Source organism: Artemia sp. Qi Xiang Cuo, chromosome 11 (assembly GCF_049724085.1).
Source record: "Artemia sp. Qi Xiang Cuo chromosome 11, ASM4972408v1, whole genome shotgun sequence".
NCBI lineage: Eukaryota > Metazoa > Arthropoda > Branchiopoda > Anostraca > Artemiidae > Artemia > Artemia sp. Qi Xiang Cuo.
This window is the reverse complement of record NC_142804.1, coordinates 37,718,810-37,739,004: the sequence shown is the minus strand read 5'-3', so window position 1 is coordinate 37,739,004 and position 20,195 is coordinate 37,718,810. Positions and strand designations below refer to the sequence as shown.

Here is a 20,195-nt window from a genome sequence, read left to right as displayed (position 1 = left end):
AAGTTTCTAAATTTCCAGCAAAAACTGGAAACTCTGCGTTTTCAGCAATAGAAACTGGAAAGGAAGTGAAATAGCAAAAAATTTAGGACAAACAACAACTTTTATAGACTTTCTGATTACATATTAGTAAGTGCCCTGTTTTCTATAGAAAACCCAGAAACGAAAGTTAAAAAAAAAATCTACTATTATCTGGTGACACAAGAAACCGACTGAAGAGTCTCAAACTATAGTTATTACATAACTAGAGAAAAATATAGTTATGGTTCTTAGAAGTCGGCAAAACTTTGCTGGACAGGACACATCAGGGTTCAGTGAAAGAAGCCGGGTTTTGTTCAATATAATCCATTATATTTAGATATCCTAAAGTAATTAATTTGGAAATTTCAAAAGTTTTATTAGTAATCATTTCTTTCGGCAGAATTATTGTGTATACTATAATTCCTTTTTTATCCAATCAAGATGCGTAAAATGTGAAAAATTTTGAACTTTTGATTGTAATAATAAAAAAACTCCCCATATGATATTTTTGCAAAAGAGACACAGAATTAACAGTCTGGCTTGATCAACTACATCCTTAAAGTAAAATAAAAACGAAGTGAATTATTTTAATTATAATAAGTTAATGCGTTCGTTGTTAAATAAATAATTGCTTTTAAAAATGTAAGTTTTCCAATTTCTGAATAAGGTCAAAATGTTCAAAGCAAAATCTAATTTATTAACGGAATCGTGGAAAAATCTGATTTTAGGGACTTGTAGCCCGAAAAAGATAGAGAACTTCTGAGTGAGAGAATCTTTTTTATCAAATCCTGCCTTAGCAGAACCAAGTTTTACATCGATTCCCCAGTTTTGCTTCAGTCTATTTGAAAGCAATTAAACTGAAATGTTGACCTAGTAGGTAGGGGTTGTCAAAGACAATCGTTGAAAGTACAAATATTTCTTAAAAAAGGGATCAGAAGAACAGAATTTAGTTTACATAGAAAAGAATTTGAATGGAGTTCCGAGCACATATCAAGTCTAGATTTAATCAATTTCTAATGGTCCTTATGCACTAGTTTTGTCAATCTTAACAGCTACTATTATTAAGATAATTCTACCCCCCCCCCCTCAAAACAAATACTTAAAATAAGAGCAGGATCTTCCTTCATGTTAGGAGCGTTGCATTAATTTTTTAAGAATTATTTGGAAATTTAAGACCTCAGACTTAATTAGTACAAACTACAACCTACAGTTTAACAGGTAATGGCCTGGTTCTGGCCTATGTGCCGTATTTTTGGCAACAATATTATAGTTAACAGTCAAGATTAACTTATTTTGTGAAGAAGTGTAATCAATATATTTTCAATTTAAAAACAGAAAAAATGATCAAATTTAAAATATTGCTTTAAAACACAAACATCATGACCTTGCCCAGAAGTCACTGACCTTCGAACTCATCCTAATCCACCTTATGATCTTGACTCTTTTTTCGAAGGTTATATTCAGTGTAAAATACATCAATAAATCTTGCAATACCTCACTTTTTCTTACTGGAGTAAGTAGCGTGTGTTTGAGTATATTTTGAAACTTTACATAGTTCCTTTGTTAATGTTCTTTATTAGAGAGCAAATAACAGAGCAAGCAAGCAGAATGATTCACAAGCGTGTTAGTTTAGAGGTTTTGTTGTGATAGTTACTATTTGTGTTGAACTGAGGTGAACTTTCGAAATATTCAAAATGTTAGACTATGTTAGACTATCCCCTTTGCTTGTAAAATACATTTTCCAGTACCTTCACATTGTCCACTTTGCGAATTGAATGTGTATCCTGTTCCACAGCTTGTAATGCGTGTGCATGTAAAAGATCCAATAGTATTGTCACACCGCTGAGTTGGAAGACAATTGTGCATGTTGATTGAGCATTCGTTGATATCTGCAAAAAAAGAAGTCAGTGTGATCGGTAAAGTCAATTGAACTTAAACAGTTCACTTAATTATTTTTCAATGTTCGTATTGTTACCTTAATTTAATAGTTACTGCTCATGAATTTAGTTTCTACGGAGCATATGGAAATCAAGATTTAGTTTCCTCTAGGACACTAATTTATGAAAATTAAAAATAAGGGGGAGGGGTAATAATTTTAAGTTTTTTAATGAAGATTCAAAAAAGGCACCTTTCCAAACTCAGGGGTGGGACTATTTTGTTTTGTTTGGAATTTTTCAATTATAGTACCGAAAACAGGTAGCTCCCAAAACTAGTTACAAGGGAAAAATAAATCCGGGAGTAGCAACCCGCTCCTTCTCCAGCCCTTTCGTATTGATGTCCCTAAGCGTTCTGATAATAGCTAGACCAGAAAAAATTTAATATTAGGATATTCAGGAGTCCTTCTTAAGATTTTAACATGAATTGTAGATTTACATGATTCAGAAGGGATTCGATTAAGAAGGGAACTACACGAAATTTAATGATATAGATTGAACAAGATTAGATTTTTACCTAAAAATAGTGAAGAAAATACTTTAGAGGTATGAGCATCGCTTTCCTCCTAGATTTTGTTTCTTTTTATTTATAATTATTCCTTCAGAAAGAAATATCTTGAAATTATACTAAATTTCCCACCAATTGTGTTAGATTACCTATCGACTCCCAGAAATCAGTACTTTAAGCCACTTGCTTTGTTAAGTTGTACTTAAGCAAGTAGCCTGCTATTTGTTGCACTGCTTAAGAAAAATAAAATAATACCATCACAGGCTCGAGTAGTTGGATTAAGTCTGAAACCATGTTTACATTGACAAACGTAAGATCCAGCTTTGTTCTCACATGTTTGCGTTTCTGAATTGCAAGGATTTGCTTCTAAGCACTCGTTGATATCTGAAAGACAAAGAAAAAAAAAATTGAGGTGGGATCAATAAGTTGAAGTGTTCAGCTCCTGGAAAGTAAAAATAATTTTATTCTTTATTGCATTTAAAACAACAGGTACAAAGACTTTGGTTATTTTTACACCGAATGTGGGCTTACCTTGTTTTAAATTATAATTAATCTCATTTCACAATGAATCAGAAAAAGTATGTCATTTTGACACTCAATCAGGACTTAGAATGCTTTTTTTTTTTTTTTTTACCGAGTAAGGAATCAACCCATGTCAGGGCTTAGCTCGAGTTATTACTATTGTTAACACAACAAACAACTCATCGCAGTAGTTCCAAACCACTGAGGCTAACATAGCTGAGCACGTTCGTTCTCAACTCCAGCCAAGTCAGAGTAGCCCTCTTGACCACATCCGGAGAAATTTTATTTTCTTTCAATATTTTGCTACATCGCCACCCACCCCATTTGAAGACATCCTCGAAATGAAAGATTAAATATGTAAAATAGAAGCGTTGTTTGTAAGAACACTCTAAATGTGATTAAAGTTCATAGTTACTTTTAGTTTTTAAAGCCATATTTAACAAAAAAATAGTACCATTTTTTTCCACATAGAAAAAAAATACTGTACGTTTTGAACCGAGTTTTCAAATCCATGATCTTCACCTAACGAGTACAAAAACAACCATTTCTACTGCGGAATATCTGCGGCACTATCCTGCTAATATGTCATGCATAAATTAGCTTTTATTTTAATTAACATAATAGAAGTATTGCTGTATTTGCAATACTGGTGGTTGAATTTTTTATTTCACTTTAACACTCTATGCTCCAAACTCTTGAAAGCGTAGATAATTTCGAAGACCACACTGCCTTTCCATGACGATAAATAAATGTTCAAATAGGGATAAAATCCTTTTAATAGACAGTGATGATGATAACAGTGATAGAAATTCACAAAAAATACCAGATATTTCAGTAGTAACTACTGCTGATGACGGTCACTGTATATGTGATCGAAATATCTGGTATTTTTGTGAATTTCTATCACTGTTATCATCATCACTGTCTATTAAAAGGATTTTATCCCTATTTGAACTTTTATTTATCTTGAAAGCGTACCTACCGTTACTTTGGACGGCCAAGCTAAACACCGGTGAATTCATCCAGTTCCCCTAATGAAAGACTTTTGATAAATCTGCCATCACCGGTTTTAAATTAATATGTTGAACATTAAATTTTTTAAGCTGTTTAGTAATGTGAAATCAGTTTTGCTTACCAACACAGCGACGGGAAAGGTCACTAAATCTGTAGCCACCTGGACAGGATCTTTTTGGTTCTGATTCTATTGTTGTCGTTACTATGTTTTCATCCTTAAAAGAGTTAGACTTGGGAATACATCGGTAGCCACCACGCTCATTAACGCATTCTTCATAGCTTTCGCAAAAGAATGTGTTTTCGGTACATTCATCGATATCTAAATTAGAATAAATAACAAACTGAGTCACAATACTCTAATGTCTGCTAGGAATGACTAGAAATGAGTTAAGTAGTAACAATTTCTTATTAGATTTTACAAGGCAAAGGACACACACTAGCCATTGATTTTATTTCGAGGGGGCATGTCCCCCCCACCCTATAGATTTTGTTTCGCATATATTTATGAAATTATAAAATTTCATAAGAAAAGCCTCGTGAAACTTGTTAATTTTATTTTTCAATCTACGAAGGATTATTTGGTCGTCAGCTTATTCATCAGTTTGGTTATTTAGTTTTTAAAATCGGTTTTCTAAAAAACAATTTTGTTTAAAGCATGGGTTTTGTTTTTCTAAACACCAAACATAAATCATCATAATAACCAAGATTACTGACAATAAAAAAGGAATTTTGTTTGATAGCAAACTATACGCATTCTTAAAGTCTAAACAATTTTGGATTTATTAGCGTAAGAAAAGAGAAAACGTTTAAAACGTATATTATTTTCAGAAGAATGATAATTGCGTTCTGGTCCTTAGAATGCACAAAAACATTAGCCCTACTCTTCTTTGTGGGAGTTTCTACTCGATTTAAGTTCGACTTGGCTAATTATTGAAATTTCTGTTTGTTTTTGGTTTCATGTTACTAATAATCGCAGTTGCTGTGTCAAGTAGTCGGAAGTAGCTGCATACGCAAGAAGCTGTTACAGTCACAGCTAGAAGTGGTTGTAACCGCAGTTCTAAGTAGTCACAGTGAAAGTAATTGGAGTTACAGTCGCAAGTAATTAGATTCGCAAAGAGTCGTAATTGCAAGTAGTTGCAGTTACAATTAATCATAGTCACCGTTGCAAGCAGCAAGAAGTAGCCACAGTCGGAAGAAGTCACAGTCACAAGAATTCACAGTCACAAGAAGTCACAGTCACAAGAATTCACAGTCACAAGAAGTTACAGTTGTAAGCAGTTGTTGTTGCAGTTATAGGTAGTCGCAAGTAGTAAGGACCTGGTCACTTCCGACGGAATATAGATAAAAAATTTGTTCTGGCAACAAAATGCTATAACTTCTATAAGTTCCGAGCACACTGATAATAGATTGACATAGGATACGAGCGAATTGACAATATGACTCTATGAATAAATTGCATTATCGCTAGTTTATAGACAGATAAACGCACCTGGGCCGAACTAAGAGTTTTTTTTTCAATTCAATTTCAATTTATTCAAATAAAAATAAAACATAACACCAATAATAATATAGATCCTGGAAGCAAACTTGTTGAGGACCACAACAACAACAAAATTGAAAATGAAGAAGAGAGAAAAAAGAAAAAACAGAAAGAGAAAACATGGGTAACTAAAGTAAATTGATTAAAAATTTAGAGAATTATAATATCAAAGTTTAGTAGCATTGTTTTACAGCGTACGATAACTTGTGGATAGCTCGCACTGGAGGGTATTATATTCCATTGAAGTATAGATTTATAAATGGAGGATCGCTGGGTGGAACCAGACACACACTTGAGGACAATGAAGGGTCGGTTGGATAAACGGAGACAGAGGCCTTCGGAATTATTACTATTAAAATAACATAATAGTTGGAGATGAAGATTTTTATGGTAAGCGGAGTATGCAAGGGATAGATTTAATTTTTAGATGATTTGTTCAAAAGAGAAAATATCAAAATCGGAGTACAAGTCCTGGGTGGAATATAGTCGGGGCAGCCGAGAAACTGCTTTGACGGTACGGTTTTGTGCAGATTTTAATTTAATGGTAACTGAAGGATAAGTGTTTCCCCAAACAGATCCGCAGTTATATGGGTAAATAAAAGAGTAATAAAGGGTGACAAAGATATTGGGAGGAAGAAAATAATTCACACGATTAATCATACCTACATGTCGCAAGATTATGGCTCTGATAGAGGAAACATGTGTTACAAATGATAGGGAGGAGTCAATGTGGACACCAAGAAACTTAGCAACTTCGACCTACGGGAGGAGATTGGTGGAATATTTTAGGCCAAGTACAGGCTGAGCTTTATTTTTTTTCTTGCAAGGGGTTAGAAATAATACAACCTGACTTTTCTTGCTGTTAATGGTCATGCAGTTAAAGAGACACCACTCATGTGCTCTATTCAGAAGGATTTGAGTAGAGGTGACGACGGATGGTAAATTAGGGCCGGTGATGAAAAAGTTGCTATCGTCAGCAAAAAGTACTGGGTGCACTGATGAACCCAGGTCCGTAACCAAATCATTAATATAATAGAGAAAAAGTATTGGTCCAACAACAGAGCCCTGTTCTTGGAAAATATAAGATCCATTTTCAGAAATGGATCTTATATTATCTTTTATTTTATCTTATCACGAGTCCGTCTAATTGAATCAATTTTATACCTATATGTTGTATAAACTGCGAAGCAATAGCTTTTGTTCATTTTAAGTTTCTAATTCATTCTTTACTTCCACCATAAAAAATATTGAGTAGAGGTGACGACGGATGGTAAATAAAGGCTGGTGATGAAAATGTTGCTATCGTCAGCAAAAAGTACTGGGTGCACTGATGGACCGAGGTCTGTAACCAAATTATTAATATAATGGGAAAAAAAGTATTGGACCAAGAGCAGAGCCCTGCGGGACGCCCCTCCGGACAGGTAGGGGATGCGAACTCACCCCGCCCATATTCACGTTCTGTACTCTACCAGAGAGATAAGAGCCAAACCATGGAAAGGAACTTCACGAATCCCTAACTTATTGAATCCCTAATCCCTATCAAATCAAAGAATATGAAGGATGAATCCCAAATAAAAAAAGGAGAAAGATATCGGAAGATAATTCTCTCGAGCACTTTAGATATAACTGGGAGAAGTGAGATTGGACGATAATTACTTATCTCGGACGGGTTGCCATTTTTATGAATTGGGATAACCATTGCTGATTTAAAAATTTCTGGGAAGACTCCATTGGTCATAGACAGGTTTGCTATGTGCACAATGGGTTAACAAACATAGGAAGATACGGTCCTAAGAAGTTTATTACTTATGCCAAACAAGTCAGGTGTACTACTATTAGAGAGAGATTCGATAACTTGAAGCACCTCTTTACTATCAGTTGGAGAGAAAAACTTAGATATGGGATTCTTGCTAGGGTGTACTGACTGTGAGGGGGAACATGAGTTAGCATTTGGAATGTTAGTGAAATAATTATTAAAAGCATCCGGTACTGAAATTGGGTCAATTAATCTGCCACTGATGTCTTTAAGTTTTATAGGTATAGATCTTGAATTGCTTTTTCTAAGAATTTCATTTATTGTGGATAAAGGATTGAACGGCTTGGGTGAAGGACTCCTTTTCTGTTTAAACTTAGCCTTATTGCAGTAGAAGGATTGATGAGAAGGCCTGAAGAATATATCAGTTCAGTTTGTGTTTCCTCCACGTTTACACTGGTATCAACACCATACAGCATATACTTGTGTAACTTTTCCACATCTTCTTTTATAGCAAAAAATTTCGAGCCATCAAGAATTATTTCTTTGGATTTTGACAGGACATGGTCTGCCACCTGACAAGACGCAAAGTAAATATCAATAGACTCGTCCTGCTTGAAAACAAGCTCCAAATTTACCTTGGCGATCAGAAAGACAGCTTTCCTAATTTGCAATATTCGATCTTTTGAAAAGGGTTGGACATTGGTTTTCTTGATTGAGACAGCATAATAATTTGGGTAATCGGTAGTAATAGTTTTTGGGACACTTAAAGAGAGGGGTTGCACTATCACTGACTAACGAGTTTCATCCTTTTTTCTCTTTTTGCCAGGCGTCTCATCTCTTTTATTAGAGCTAGTTGCGGTTAGGCCTGAATTCCTGACAAGTGGCTAACTGTCTTGGATCGCGTAGTTGGGGGAGGGGGGAGTCTAAGAAGAGTTTTAGAAGTAGGTTGGAATGGGGACTGGCCAAGGGTTTCAGCGAGAGTATCCTTCTCGGGTGGTAGCCTAAGGAGCTGCTTTTTTCCCGACTTTTATTCCGACGAGACACTGCAGATTCACGAACTGTTAATGAGTCTTAATTCAAGGTTACTTGACCAAAAGTAAATATGACAATTCTTAATCAGCGATAAAACCAATATATTCAATTCTAAGTAGGTTACTCACTGGCACACAATATCCAAGAAGGTTTGCTGATGGCAAAAAAACAAATTAATTCCCAGTTATGGATTCACTATGATAAATAATAACTCACTTTATATGAAATGAGCAATCCCTCACAATTAAATTCGCAAGTTATTTGCGCAATATAACACAGTACAGTACAAAAGATAATCCGTTTAGGTTCATAAGCTAGTTCCTTTTAGTTCAGATACTAAACTCATACAGTTCGGTTAATAAACTCATACTGATTCTTGATTTTTTATACTTATGCAAAAACGTGCATGCATCAAGACTTTGTTTTATTGTGATTTCAACATGGCCATACGTGAATTTACCTTAAGCAACCCCGTATACGGTCAAAATAGATCATTTGCTTGGTTAATATCTTGTTCTAAGATCACTGTCTGTTCATCAAATGGATACAATGTTTAAAAAAAATTAACAACGAAACACCTGGCTCAATAATGTGGCAGCAGACTTACATAAAGCTTTTTATTTAATGAGCCACAACATACTGGTAGAAAAACTTTTCATTGAGTTTCAAATTGACTGCGATATAATTAAAATAATTACATCTTTCCACTTTAATACAGAATCAGTTGTTAAATGGTTAAATATATATTCTAATATCCTTCCAATTTACAATGCTGTAAATTCAGAAGTGTATCAGAAGTGTAAAGTCAGCCCCTCTCGGCTTGTGATAGAAAGTTTTCAGAAATGGATCTTATATTATGTTTTATTTTGTCTTATCACGAGTCCGTCTATTTGAATCAGTTTTATCCCTATATGTTGTATAAACTGCGAAACAATAGCTTTTGTTCATTTTAAGTTTCAAATTCATTCTTTACTTCCACCATAAAAAAGGTTTTTTTTAAATTAATAATGTTTGGAACCTAGAAGCATCTTCCGAATCCCCTCGACCTCTTAACGTAATATACTACCTCAAACATTTTAGATGTTACAATTTTTGTGACACGTCAAATGCAGAATTCGGCTAATAATAACTGATCACAATAAGTAATTATTGAATATAATTGGGCGCAAGTCTAAAAGACAAATGTACTATATCATTTACAACGCTAGTAGTATCCATCTTTTGCATTCTGCCACTTTATGTTCCTTCCGGTTTTTCTGGTAGATTATTCTATTCTGCAGGGGCATTACACCCTTTCAAAGAGATTTACACAATTTCTAGTTCAAGGTATATACATGTTTTTTTTTACCATCTTTTGAATTCTGCCACTTTATGTTCCTTCCGGTTTTATATATATATATATATATATATATATATATATATATATATATATATATATATATATATATATATATATATATATATATATATATCAATTTCTAGTTCAAGGTATATACATGTTTTTTTTTACCATCTATTGAATTTGAGGACGCCCCCGTACCAAACAGGTTTTTTTCTGATAGATATTCTATTCTACTGGTCATTACACTCTTTCTTTGCCAAGAGATTTACGCAATTTCAAAGTTCAATGTCTTTTTTTTAGTGATAAACCAAAACCAGCATGTCTTGTTTCGCTGTTATGCAATTATTTTTTTTGTATATATTCAGGTTTCAAATTAAATTCTTCAACAGTTTTGAATAGTTTATTCAACTTAACACTACTGGCATTTTTTGTAAACATTTACATAGAAAATGGATAATTCTAAGCAATTTCTGGTGAGTAAAAATTTTCTCATTATTACAATAAAAAGAAATTGTCTTGTCATTAAGTTAAGGAAGAAATTCTTTCCTTACACTGTGTGGTTACCTCTTTTAAAAAGTTTTGACTACTTAAAACAGACACTAGAACTAAGGTTACCTATGCCCTTAGAAGCCTTTTGTTTAGGATCTGAAACCTATACATCGTTCTCTTATTGGCTGTAATTTACAGTGCAATTTTTATCAAGATCAGTGGCTTTTTTTTTAGGGCTGTTTTTTAAAAAGTGCTTAACTTTCGATAGGGAATTTTAGGTTATAAAAAAAATTTTATTATTTTAATGTATTATTTTTTAAAAAATCATACGTTTTATTGTTTCTGCTACTATTAATCAGATTTGTTCCTTACTTATAGTTCGTTACCATGTACTGCTGGAAAATGTATTTCAGTGATATTTTAGATCATAGTAGCCTAATAGTGCTTTTAGTCTTTAGAAGAAGAACCAAAACAATTTAGAATCTATGCTGCTTACCTTAGTTTAAGAGCTGAAAATCATTCTAAAAAATCTAAATTTGTAACAATGAGTATTTTATTTTGATAATAAAGGAAAATATCAATATTTATTTAATTGAAAAAAAAAAATTTCCAGCTCCCCCTATTTTAACACCAGTTTTTTAATGCAAAAAATAGGCACATATTGCACCCTGTTTAAATCAGAATAATCCGTGGATTCTTAATCTTTATGACCCAAGAACCAAAATGGTCCCATTCCCCCTGCCAGTATTTTAGCAGAAAGATAAGCATCTTGCAACTTTTTCGAAGCAGAAAAAAAAAAAATTTCCAGCTCCCCCTATTTTAACACCAGTTTTTTAATGCAAAAAATAGGCACATATTGCACCCTGTTTAAATCAGAATAATCCGTGGATTCTTAATCTTTATGACCCAAGGAACAAAATGGTCCCATTCCCCCTGCCAGCTTTTTAGCAGAAAGATGAGCATCTTGCAACTTTTTCGAAGCAGAAAAAAAAGACTCAAGTAAGGTTTTGTAAAATTTCGTGGCAAACCCTGTTTTTGTCGAATTAAGATTCAATTGCTCAAAAAAGTGATTGAAAACCCCTTATTTTTAAATCAATATTTTTTTTAAAATAATTTATATGCCTAACATAAATTGAATTATTTTCAAAACCAAAAATGAATTTTTGTTAAATTATAAATTTTGCCCTTTTTTTTCAAGGAAGCGGATACGTGCAATAACCCCCCTTCTGAAAAGAAAGCAAGATATAGCGAAGGTGTATTAATGCAAGCTGCAAGACCATCAATTATCAAATATGCCGGTAGAATTACACACGATCTGGACCATCCAACGAGCACCCAAATTATAGTGCCAGTGCCCTCTAACCCCAGTGTTAGCTCCAAGCACGCTGGAAGGATGTTGAAGAGAGAATTGACTGCTTTTCATAATGCCTCAGCTCAGCCTACTGAATATCGTGAGCTTGACCCCCTTCATGTTTTGCCAAGGGGTTCAGATGTAGAAGCCAAGTCAGAATATGTAAGTATATACATAATTTTTTCTGTCCCTATTTTCAAAAATAATGTAAATTTTCTCAGGTGCATAGCTTTTGATGAGTAAAAATTAAAATTTTTTTCTAAACTATTTCATTTTCTTTCATTAACCAAATTTTTGGTATATAAAGGAATGATTATCACGAATTTCTATAAAAAAAAAACCTTACCTTGTAGATTCTAACAAATATACATTATAATGCAATAATTCCAATATTCCTTTTAAACAAAAACTAACTATTTGAAAAAAAAAACAAAAAAAACGATTTGCTATTTCACAGTTGACATGCATTCATAAACTGGAGTATGTTTTGCAGTAAGCTTTTGCGCGCATCCGCTCCTTATCAGATCTCCCATCGGTAAATTGGAATTTTATTCCGCTCGATAGCTATAATTTGAATTCTAAGTGGGCTTCTTGTGACAGGATGTGTATTTCCGATAAGATATATTAACACATAGGAAGAAGGTTTTTAGTAATCTTCAATTATGTCTTCACAGTTTTGCCAAGAAACATTATTTGGGGCGAACTCATTTCATTGAAACACTTAGGTGTTTTCGAGAAAGAATTTGAGGCTGTTCTATTTGAACAGTGCTGTGAAGTCCGATACCCCCAACACGAAAGGGTATCGATCCTCCTACCCCTAAGGAAGCTCCCGGTTCCCAAGGGTCCTCCCCGGGCGGGGTTGGGGGGGGGGGTAACTTTTTAGTTAAAAAAAAATAAATTGTTTGATAAAAAAGAAAAAAAGAAAGGTGTGCTATAATTGTGATAAAACTTTCTGCAAAAAAAAAAAAATTAATCCATTCATTTTCTAGTTTCAGGGGGAAGCTGTGGAAACTTCTGCCTTCCCTGGTCCAGGACTCCAAAGTATCATGGGTAATTGCCCCCTCTCACCGGATGTTAGTGAAGGTACGTTATTTGATATACCCCTGGATTTTCAATTTACAGCTGAAGAAATGGACAGTCTTATTCAAATTGTTGGGCTTAATTCTTCCGAGGACATTTTTAACAATAACTTTACAATTAGTGAATTGAGTCCTTAACAAACAGGAACAGGATATAAACATAGTGCTATTTCCCCGGAATTGCCTGATTATTATTTGTTGGAATCTACTCTAAGCCATTTCCAAATATACAGGGTAAATTTTAGTTCCCCCAAGGAAAACACTGGTATTATTTTAACTGTCCCTGTGAAAGTTCTCCATAACTATATCGACAGAATTCAAGCAAAAATTGACATTCAGATCCAGAACTGGGGAGGTAAGGGGGGAATCAAAGCATCGGTGAATCAAAAAGTTTTTTTACAAAAGGGGACATCTAGCGACGTGTTTTATTTTCATTTTTAGACAGGCAACCAGACTTTCTACCCAGGTCTAAACGATTTTGAAGACAACTTTTTCAACTGGGTGAATAAATTAATATCAACTTTGGATACATTTAATGAGAGGGGGAGTGGGTCCACCATTTTATACATTGAACGCATGGATCTGAATCTCAGAAGATTAAAAAAAACTTTATTTTAAGGGGAGCGGAAAATCTAAAAATAAAATGCCACCCAGATTTGTCGGCTACAGGAGGAGTTCAAGGTTTCAGATTTGACACTGGGCTGCACTGCTTTAAATATGCATTTTTAGCAGCAGCCCATAAGACATTAAAAAATGAATCATAAATGAAAAATATTGACAGACTTACTCGCAACTGTGGGAAAAATTTTCCTACAGTTTTTTTTTATTGTTTTGTGGTAAAGTATCCGGTGTCCATTAAAGAAACAAGAATTGTTTATACCGAAATTGACATTCTTGGGGTGGGGTGGTCGTTCTCCATTACGACACTGAATTTGTAGATGGGGAGAAAAAACCGGAAAAAAAATAGGTTTTGTATTGAGTGAGGACAACGATGGTGGAAAATGTTAAAAATTTTGTATGGATTATTTACGAACCTCCCAAAGATGTAAATTCTTATGGTAATTTTTTCCCCGTTACGGCGATAAGTCGACTCTTATCTCAAGGCAAAAAATATGGGGAACGTTTCTATTGCCCCATGTGCCTTTCCTCATTCACATCTGAGCGAACGTTTTCAGATCTCATGGGGCATTGCAAAATTCATGGAAATCAGAGAATAGAAATGCCGTCAGAAGGCAAAGACAGTTTACAGCTTAAAAATTTTAAAAATTCTCTTCTGCAATCTGATAAAGTGTCTTTAGACTGTGAAACAAGACTGGTTGAGGTATCGAGCCCAGCAAGGCCAAATATAGTCAAGGAACACAAACTAGTTGCGTGTTCCTACGCGCACGCCCGTCGTGACGCCAACAATAAAATGCAATTGGAAGAGTTTTTTTACTATGGACGAGGAGGGTAGTATGGAAAAGTTATTGGTTTCTTTAATAAAAACGACAAACAAGGCAATTTCACGATTACGTCATACCAATTATCCAATGACATTATCGGATAACGAGCAACTGGCGCTGGAAAAGGGGACAATTTGCTGGGTGTGTAGGGGTGCCCTTGCCCCAAAAGACGCGGTGCAGGACCACAATCACCTTATTGACCCCAATTCAACGGGAAAAAGTAACTTTCGTGGGTGGGCTCACAATTCGTGTAATTTAAAAATTAAACAACAGCTTTTTCTACCGGTTTTTATACATAACTCTAACTACGATCTGAAGTATGTGCTACCTGCATTGGCACATCTTCAAAGAAATGGAACAGTGGATGATGCATGGGTGATAGACAGCTTTACGCACAAAATCATACCTAAATCAGCGGAAAAGTTGCTTGTTTTGGAACTTATTTGGAAATTTGTTGAAGTCGGCGTTGAGTACACGAATAAAATTCGCTTTTTAGATTCCTAGTTTTTACCCTAAATCATTGAGCGAATTAATTCAAGTGCAGAAAAACGATGACGGCTGCAATGCTTTCCCCCTTCTCAAGCAACAATTTCCAAATGATTTATATGATTTGTTAACGGTCAAGGGCATCTATCCTTATGATTATTACTTGTCCATGTCGAGATTCACCGAGGAGACTATTCCTTGTATTGAATAGTTTTACGACAGTCTTCACGATCAAAGGTGCACCCCCCAAGAATACAGTTTTGCTAAAAGAGTTTGGGCAGGGGAAGGGTGTAAAAATGGTTTTGACTACTGCAAGCTGTATTAGTCGAGTGAAGTGTTAACCCTGTTAGACATTATGTGTAAAAATACGGATAAAATCTATGAGGAATTTAATCTTGATTTGGGTTATTATTTTTCTTTGCCTCATCTAGTGATGGACCTTATCCTAAAAATTAGTTGGGAAAAAATCGAGCGAATAACTGACATTGATCAGCACATGTTCATCGAGAGGTCAATGAGGGGGGTTTGTTTTTCACGGGGACCGTATCTTGGAAACTGATCCAACAGGAGAGAAGACGGGGACAAAATCGGATGCAGTTTTCCTCGATATGAATTCTCTCTACCCCTCGGCCATGTCCAATTATGCACTACCTTGCGGCGACTATAAATGGCTCAATGACCCTCAAGCTCCCCATTTCCCCAACATTGGCGGCGACAGTGTTGAGGAGAATGGGTTGGTTGGATGGTTTTTTGAAATTGATGGAGAGATACCAGTCGATCTTCACGATTCAGTAAAGGATTTTGTTTTCACATGTATCAATAGACCTGTGAATAAGGACTCTTTGAGTTCTCTCAATAGGCGTTTAGTCGATCTGGACGGATTGCATTCGGCACCTTCAAAACAAAAACTTATTGCTGACCTACTGCCGAAAAAAAACACAGTTGTACATCATGTAGCGTTAAAATGGATGTGCAACAACGGTTTCAACGTCACAAAGGTTCACCGAGCACTCGAGTTTAGTCAAAAACCCTATTTGAAAACATTTGTTGACACTTTTTCCGGCAAACGTTCTGCAGAACAGACGAAAGCCGAAAAAGAAATTTATAAACTCATTTTGAATTCGGCTTTCAGCAAAATGTGTGAGAGTGTTCGCAATAGGAATCGTTGTGACGTTGTGACCGATCCAGAACAATGTGCTCGAATTATTGCCGATCCCAATTTCACTTCCTTTACAATCATTGGCCCGGACATGGTACTTTTAAATAGGAAAAAAAGACGCATTGTCTTGAATAAAAATATTGCTGCAGGCAGTGCTCTCTTGGAGATCTCAAAAAAGCTCATGTTGGAATTCTACTACAATGTGGCTAGGGTACAGGGCCGCAAAAGGGGCCAGTAGAGGTCTGCTACGGTGACACGGATTCTCTACTGCTCAAAGTAAAAACACCAAATCTAATTGATGATTTGGCGCACGGTAAAATTATCAGCTCACGGATGTACTACACAATTGGGCGTGGGGTTATTTACCCTTCGCTTTTGAACGGTTGGCCCCCAAACAAGCTTTTTTTTTTTAAATCTGAAACAGTAAGCGACTTGATTTCCCGTGGTATGTTTGTAGGTCCGAAGGTGTACTTTATACAGACATACGACGAGGAAATCAAGAAACGTTGCAAAGGAGAACCCACGCGCTATGTGAACAAGAATTTCGACATGAACATTTATAGGAATTGTATTGTTGAAAATACAATTCCACGAGCCAAATTGTTGGCAATTCGTTCATTGAACTACAGGAACTCTACTGTAAATGTAGAGAAAATAGCCATGAGTAACATTTCTGACAAGGTCTATGTTTGTCAAGATGGTGTGACCACCCTCCCCCTTGGACACTATTTAACTTCAGACCGGATCGAATGTATTGCCCATAGGGAAAGTCTGGGTTTAAATAAAGTCCTGTAAATTATTTCCTAAAAACCTTTGGGGGGGGCCTCGCGGCCCGGGGGGGGCCGGCCGCCGCCAGCGCGGGGGGCGCACCGTCACCAAAGTTATCTTTTTTTTGGACTTAGAGCAGATTTTTTTTTCAAGTGCCATCTCTCTAATTTAATGTTGTTTTCTCTATAAATAAATAAAAAAAAAAAATTTTTCTCTCTGTGTGTGTACCTATGTAAATGTTTTTTTTTTTATTATAAATAAATTTAAAAAAGTATATTTTTTTTTCAAGTGCTCTCTCTCTCTAATTTAATGTTGTATTTTTTTTCTCTATAAATAAACAAAAAAAAGTGTTTTTTCTCTGTGTATCCCCATGTAAATGTTGTATTTCTTATTATGAATAAATTTAAAAAAGTGTATTTTTTTTTCAATTTATTGTTACTTTTTTATGTGCATATAATAAAAGAAAAAATATGATTCTTTATTCGTCTTTGTCTTTGTCTTCTTCTTCTTCTTCTTCTTGAAGAACAGAGTAGTAGTAGTAGGGAAAAATTATTTAGTCATTAGACAATTAGGGTCTACAGTTAGTTGTCCAGGTGAACTGTTGAAAGGAACATGTATCAATTTAAAACACCATTCAGATCGTTTCTGTGTGGGCCAAAACGATAGGACATCGTTTCTATGTCGGGCAAAACAACACTCTTAACTAAAATAATTAAAAATTGTGATAAAATGTTTGCGGAAAAGCCGAAAAAAATCTACTATTGCTATAGTATTTGGCAGGAGTCATACAATAAAATAAAAGCAATTGCTACTGCCATGAGATCAGTGCAGATACAGTTCATACAGGGACTTGATGTTTTCAACATTATTGAACCAAACTCTCGGCTGATCATTGACGATCTGGCTGAATCTATTGAACAATGGTCCCAGCAAATACTGCATTTGTTCACTGTTCGCTCTCATCATGAACAGATTTCCGTTACTCTGGTTTTGCACAATCTCTTTCATCAGAGCAAATGTATGCGAACACTTGCTTTGAACTGTACCTACTCTATCATCTACAGAGTTGTTCGTGATTCTCGCTCGCTAATAACCCTCAATAAACAAATCTATCCGAGAGCCCCTAAATTTCTGCTCTCAGCATACAATCAGGCAACTAATAAACCCCACGGCTATATCCTATTGGATCTTAATCAAAATACATCCGAGGATCTACGTGTAGTCACAGATATTTTCGACACTGAAACTACAGTAGATTTCTATGAGAACGCTAAACAGACCGAGTACTCGCTGTCATTGCGCTGACGCAAACGCCTGTAAATATGAATATTGTTTCAGTCTTAGATACACCAAAGCCTCAGATTCGGAAAGACAAAATCAACACGGAAGCTACCCCGATTTCAGTAATCTAATATCTGAACTTTGTTTAAATTTGATCGAGGGTAATGTTCAACTGCCAGAATTATTTAAGCAACAGGAAAAGAAAAATCTTTCAATTTTATTTAAATGGAACTATAAAAATAAAGTAAATAACTTTAAAAATAAACGAATTATTTATGCGGTCGGTATCTTTTTTAAACTTTTACTACAAATAATTGCAGTAATTGTAAATAGTTTTCCCTAGTGAGAATGTCAAAATACTATAAATTGACTCCAATAGAACTCGCTCTCTCACCCGTCGAACACTTTGAGGACAATCTGAGTAAATTCCTCGACAATGAAACTATTGATGATGATAAAAAACTGATTTTACTTCAAGATGCACTTCGCCGAGTGGACAAACACTATCGATCAAAGCCCACTACTGCTGCTGCTGATCCCAAAAAAGAATCATCTTCTCAAGAATCTACTGCTGCTGCTGCTGCTGCTGCTGCTGGAACACAATTAAACGACGGAGTAATTAGATTAATTTTTATTTAAATTTATAAATATATGGCCCACCTAGTTTCTTTAAAAAATAACGCGACTCCTAATCTATCTCTAGGAAAGTGATCAAATTCAAGCTGAGAGCAATGGGGAAAGGATTATATTTCAAGACAAGAGCTAAAATCTACTTGATTTAATGTATGACATGGTTACAAATCGTAAAGGACTATTATCATTTGACACTCATCTATACAACTTTCTAAATACATTAAACTTCCCCAAAAGTATTATTGGCAATAGAAAAGTTCAAAAAATATTAAATAAAGGTGCATCATCATCGTCATCATCAACATTGAAATATGAACTTGAAGAAGAAAAAGATTTTAAATCAATTTTGGAAAAATACTAGCACAACACTGGTAGATAGACAAAAGTGAAGACGTATCAAGTTAACGTCCCCACCAGCAGCCAGTATAAAAAAGGGTAGCGGACGTTACACAACGTGTTTACGTTCAAAATGGCTGAAGTTCTGAAAGGTGTTTATGAAAATAATGGCGAGGCGGGGAGTTTAAGTTCCCCCACAACTCTTTCCAAAGTCACGGGTGTTCGCAATAAAAGTGTACAAGACTATCTACAAAATGAACCAAGTTACAATCTGCACAGAAATCATAGACTTCGTGCCAATCAATATCGAAAAACTAAAGCCTTTTACCCATTGCGAATAATGTAAGCAGATCTCCTGACTCTAGACGAACTTCAAAGACGTCACAATACATCATACAAATACATTCTATTTGCAATCAGTGTTTTTAGTCGCTATGCTTATGCAATTCCATTACAATCAAAGAGAGGTGTTGAAGTTGCTGAGGCCATTGAAAGTATTCTCGGAAAGGATTCATATAAAAAAATTCAAACGGATCGCGGTAGTGAATTTGTTAATCCTCATTTTGCAAAAGTAATAGAGAAATATAGTACACTGCTCTATCATAGTCACAGTCCTATAAAGGCTGCATTGGCCGAACGATTGATAAGAACTATTCGACTTTTAATTTCAAGATATTGTACATTGAAAAATACGCCGGCTTTTTCATGATCTGGATAACATGAGATTTATTAACAATTAATAACCTTATTAATCATACTCCATCTTTTCGACCACGATAAGTTACCGTACGGATAAAGATTCAGCTTACTCCTCTCTTAATCAATATTACACTTAATTACATTTCAAGAAGAAAAATGGATTCAAGGTTGGTGATACTGTTCGAATTAATAGAACAACTAATGTTTTTGAAAAGGGGAATTACTTGTGGTCCACTGAAATTTTTAAAGTGGTAAAAATCCTAGACACTAAACCCATAACTTATCGTTTGCGTGATATCAAAGATGAAGATATTCTCGGTTGCTTTTATGACTATGAATTGCAAAAAGCTAAAAATGCTAATGAAATCTATGAAATTGAAAAGATATTAAAGACTTGTACTCGCGGGGGTAAGAAACATTTGATTGTTCGGTGGCTAGGATACAACTCTGATTTTAATTCTTGGATCGCTGTTGAAGTTATTGACAATAACCAATGATTTCTGTGTAACTTTCATTTCCAACGTTTCCGATCCTCTCTACAATGACTTGAATACGACAAGTGATTTTTGGACAAAACTCTCACCCGCCATCAAATTTGACGGTGCATATGAAGTGGCTCTTGTCGACTGTATTCTCAAAAATACCTATGACATCCTGAGAAAGGATCGTAAATATGAAATAAAAATTAGGCCCTATGATTGGCCGCCACCACCAGGTGATCAAGAACAAATTCAAAATATCAATTGGATAGATTATCCATATATTGAATTACCCTACGAGGAGCTCACCTGCATGAATAATTTATG

General features: G+C 35.0%; 1 protein-coding gene across 1 annotated transcript in view; it reads right to left on the bottom strand.

The window, feature by feature from the left end:
• The window catches only part of LOC148946947 (uncharacterized), a 305,387-nt gene that overhangs the window by 96,464 nt on the left and 188,728 nt on the right, over positions 1 to 20,195 (bottom strand). Inside the window, exons 15-17 of the mRNA XM_089096755.1 lie at positions 4,118 to 4,315; positions 2,716 to 2,844; positions 1,767 to 1,907 (exon numbers count right to left, since the gene is read on the bottom strand). Coding sequence (XP_088952881.1) covers positions 1,767 to 1,907; positions 2,716 to 2,844; positions 4,118 to 4,315 — 468 coding nt within the window. The remainder of the gene's footprint in view (positions 1 to 1,766; positions 1,908 to 2,715; positions 2,845 to 4,117; positions 4,316 to 20,195) is intronic.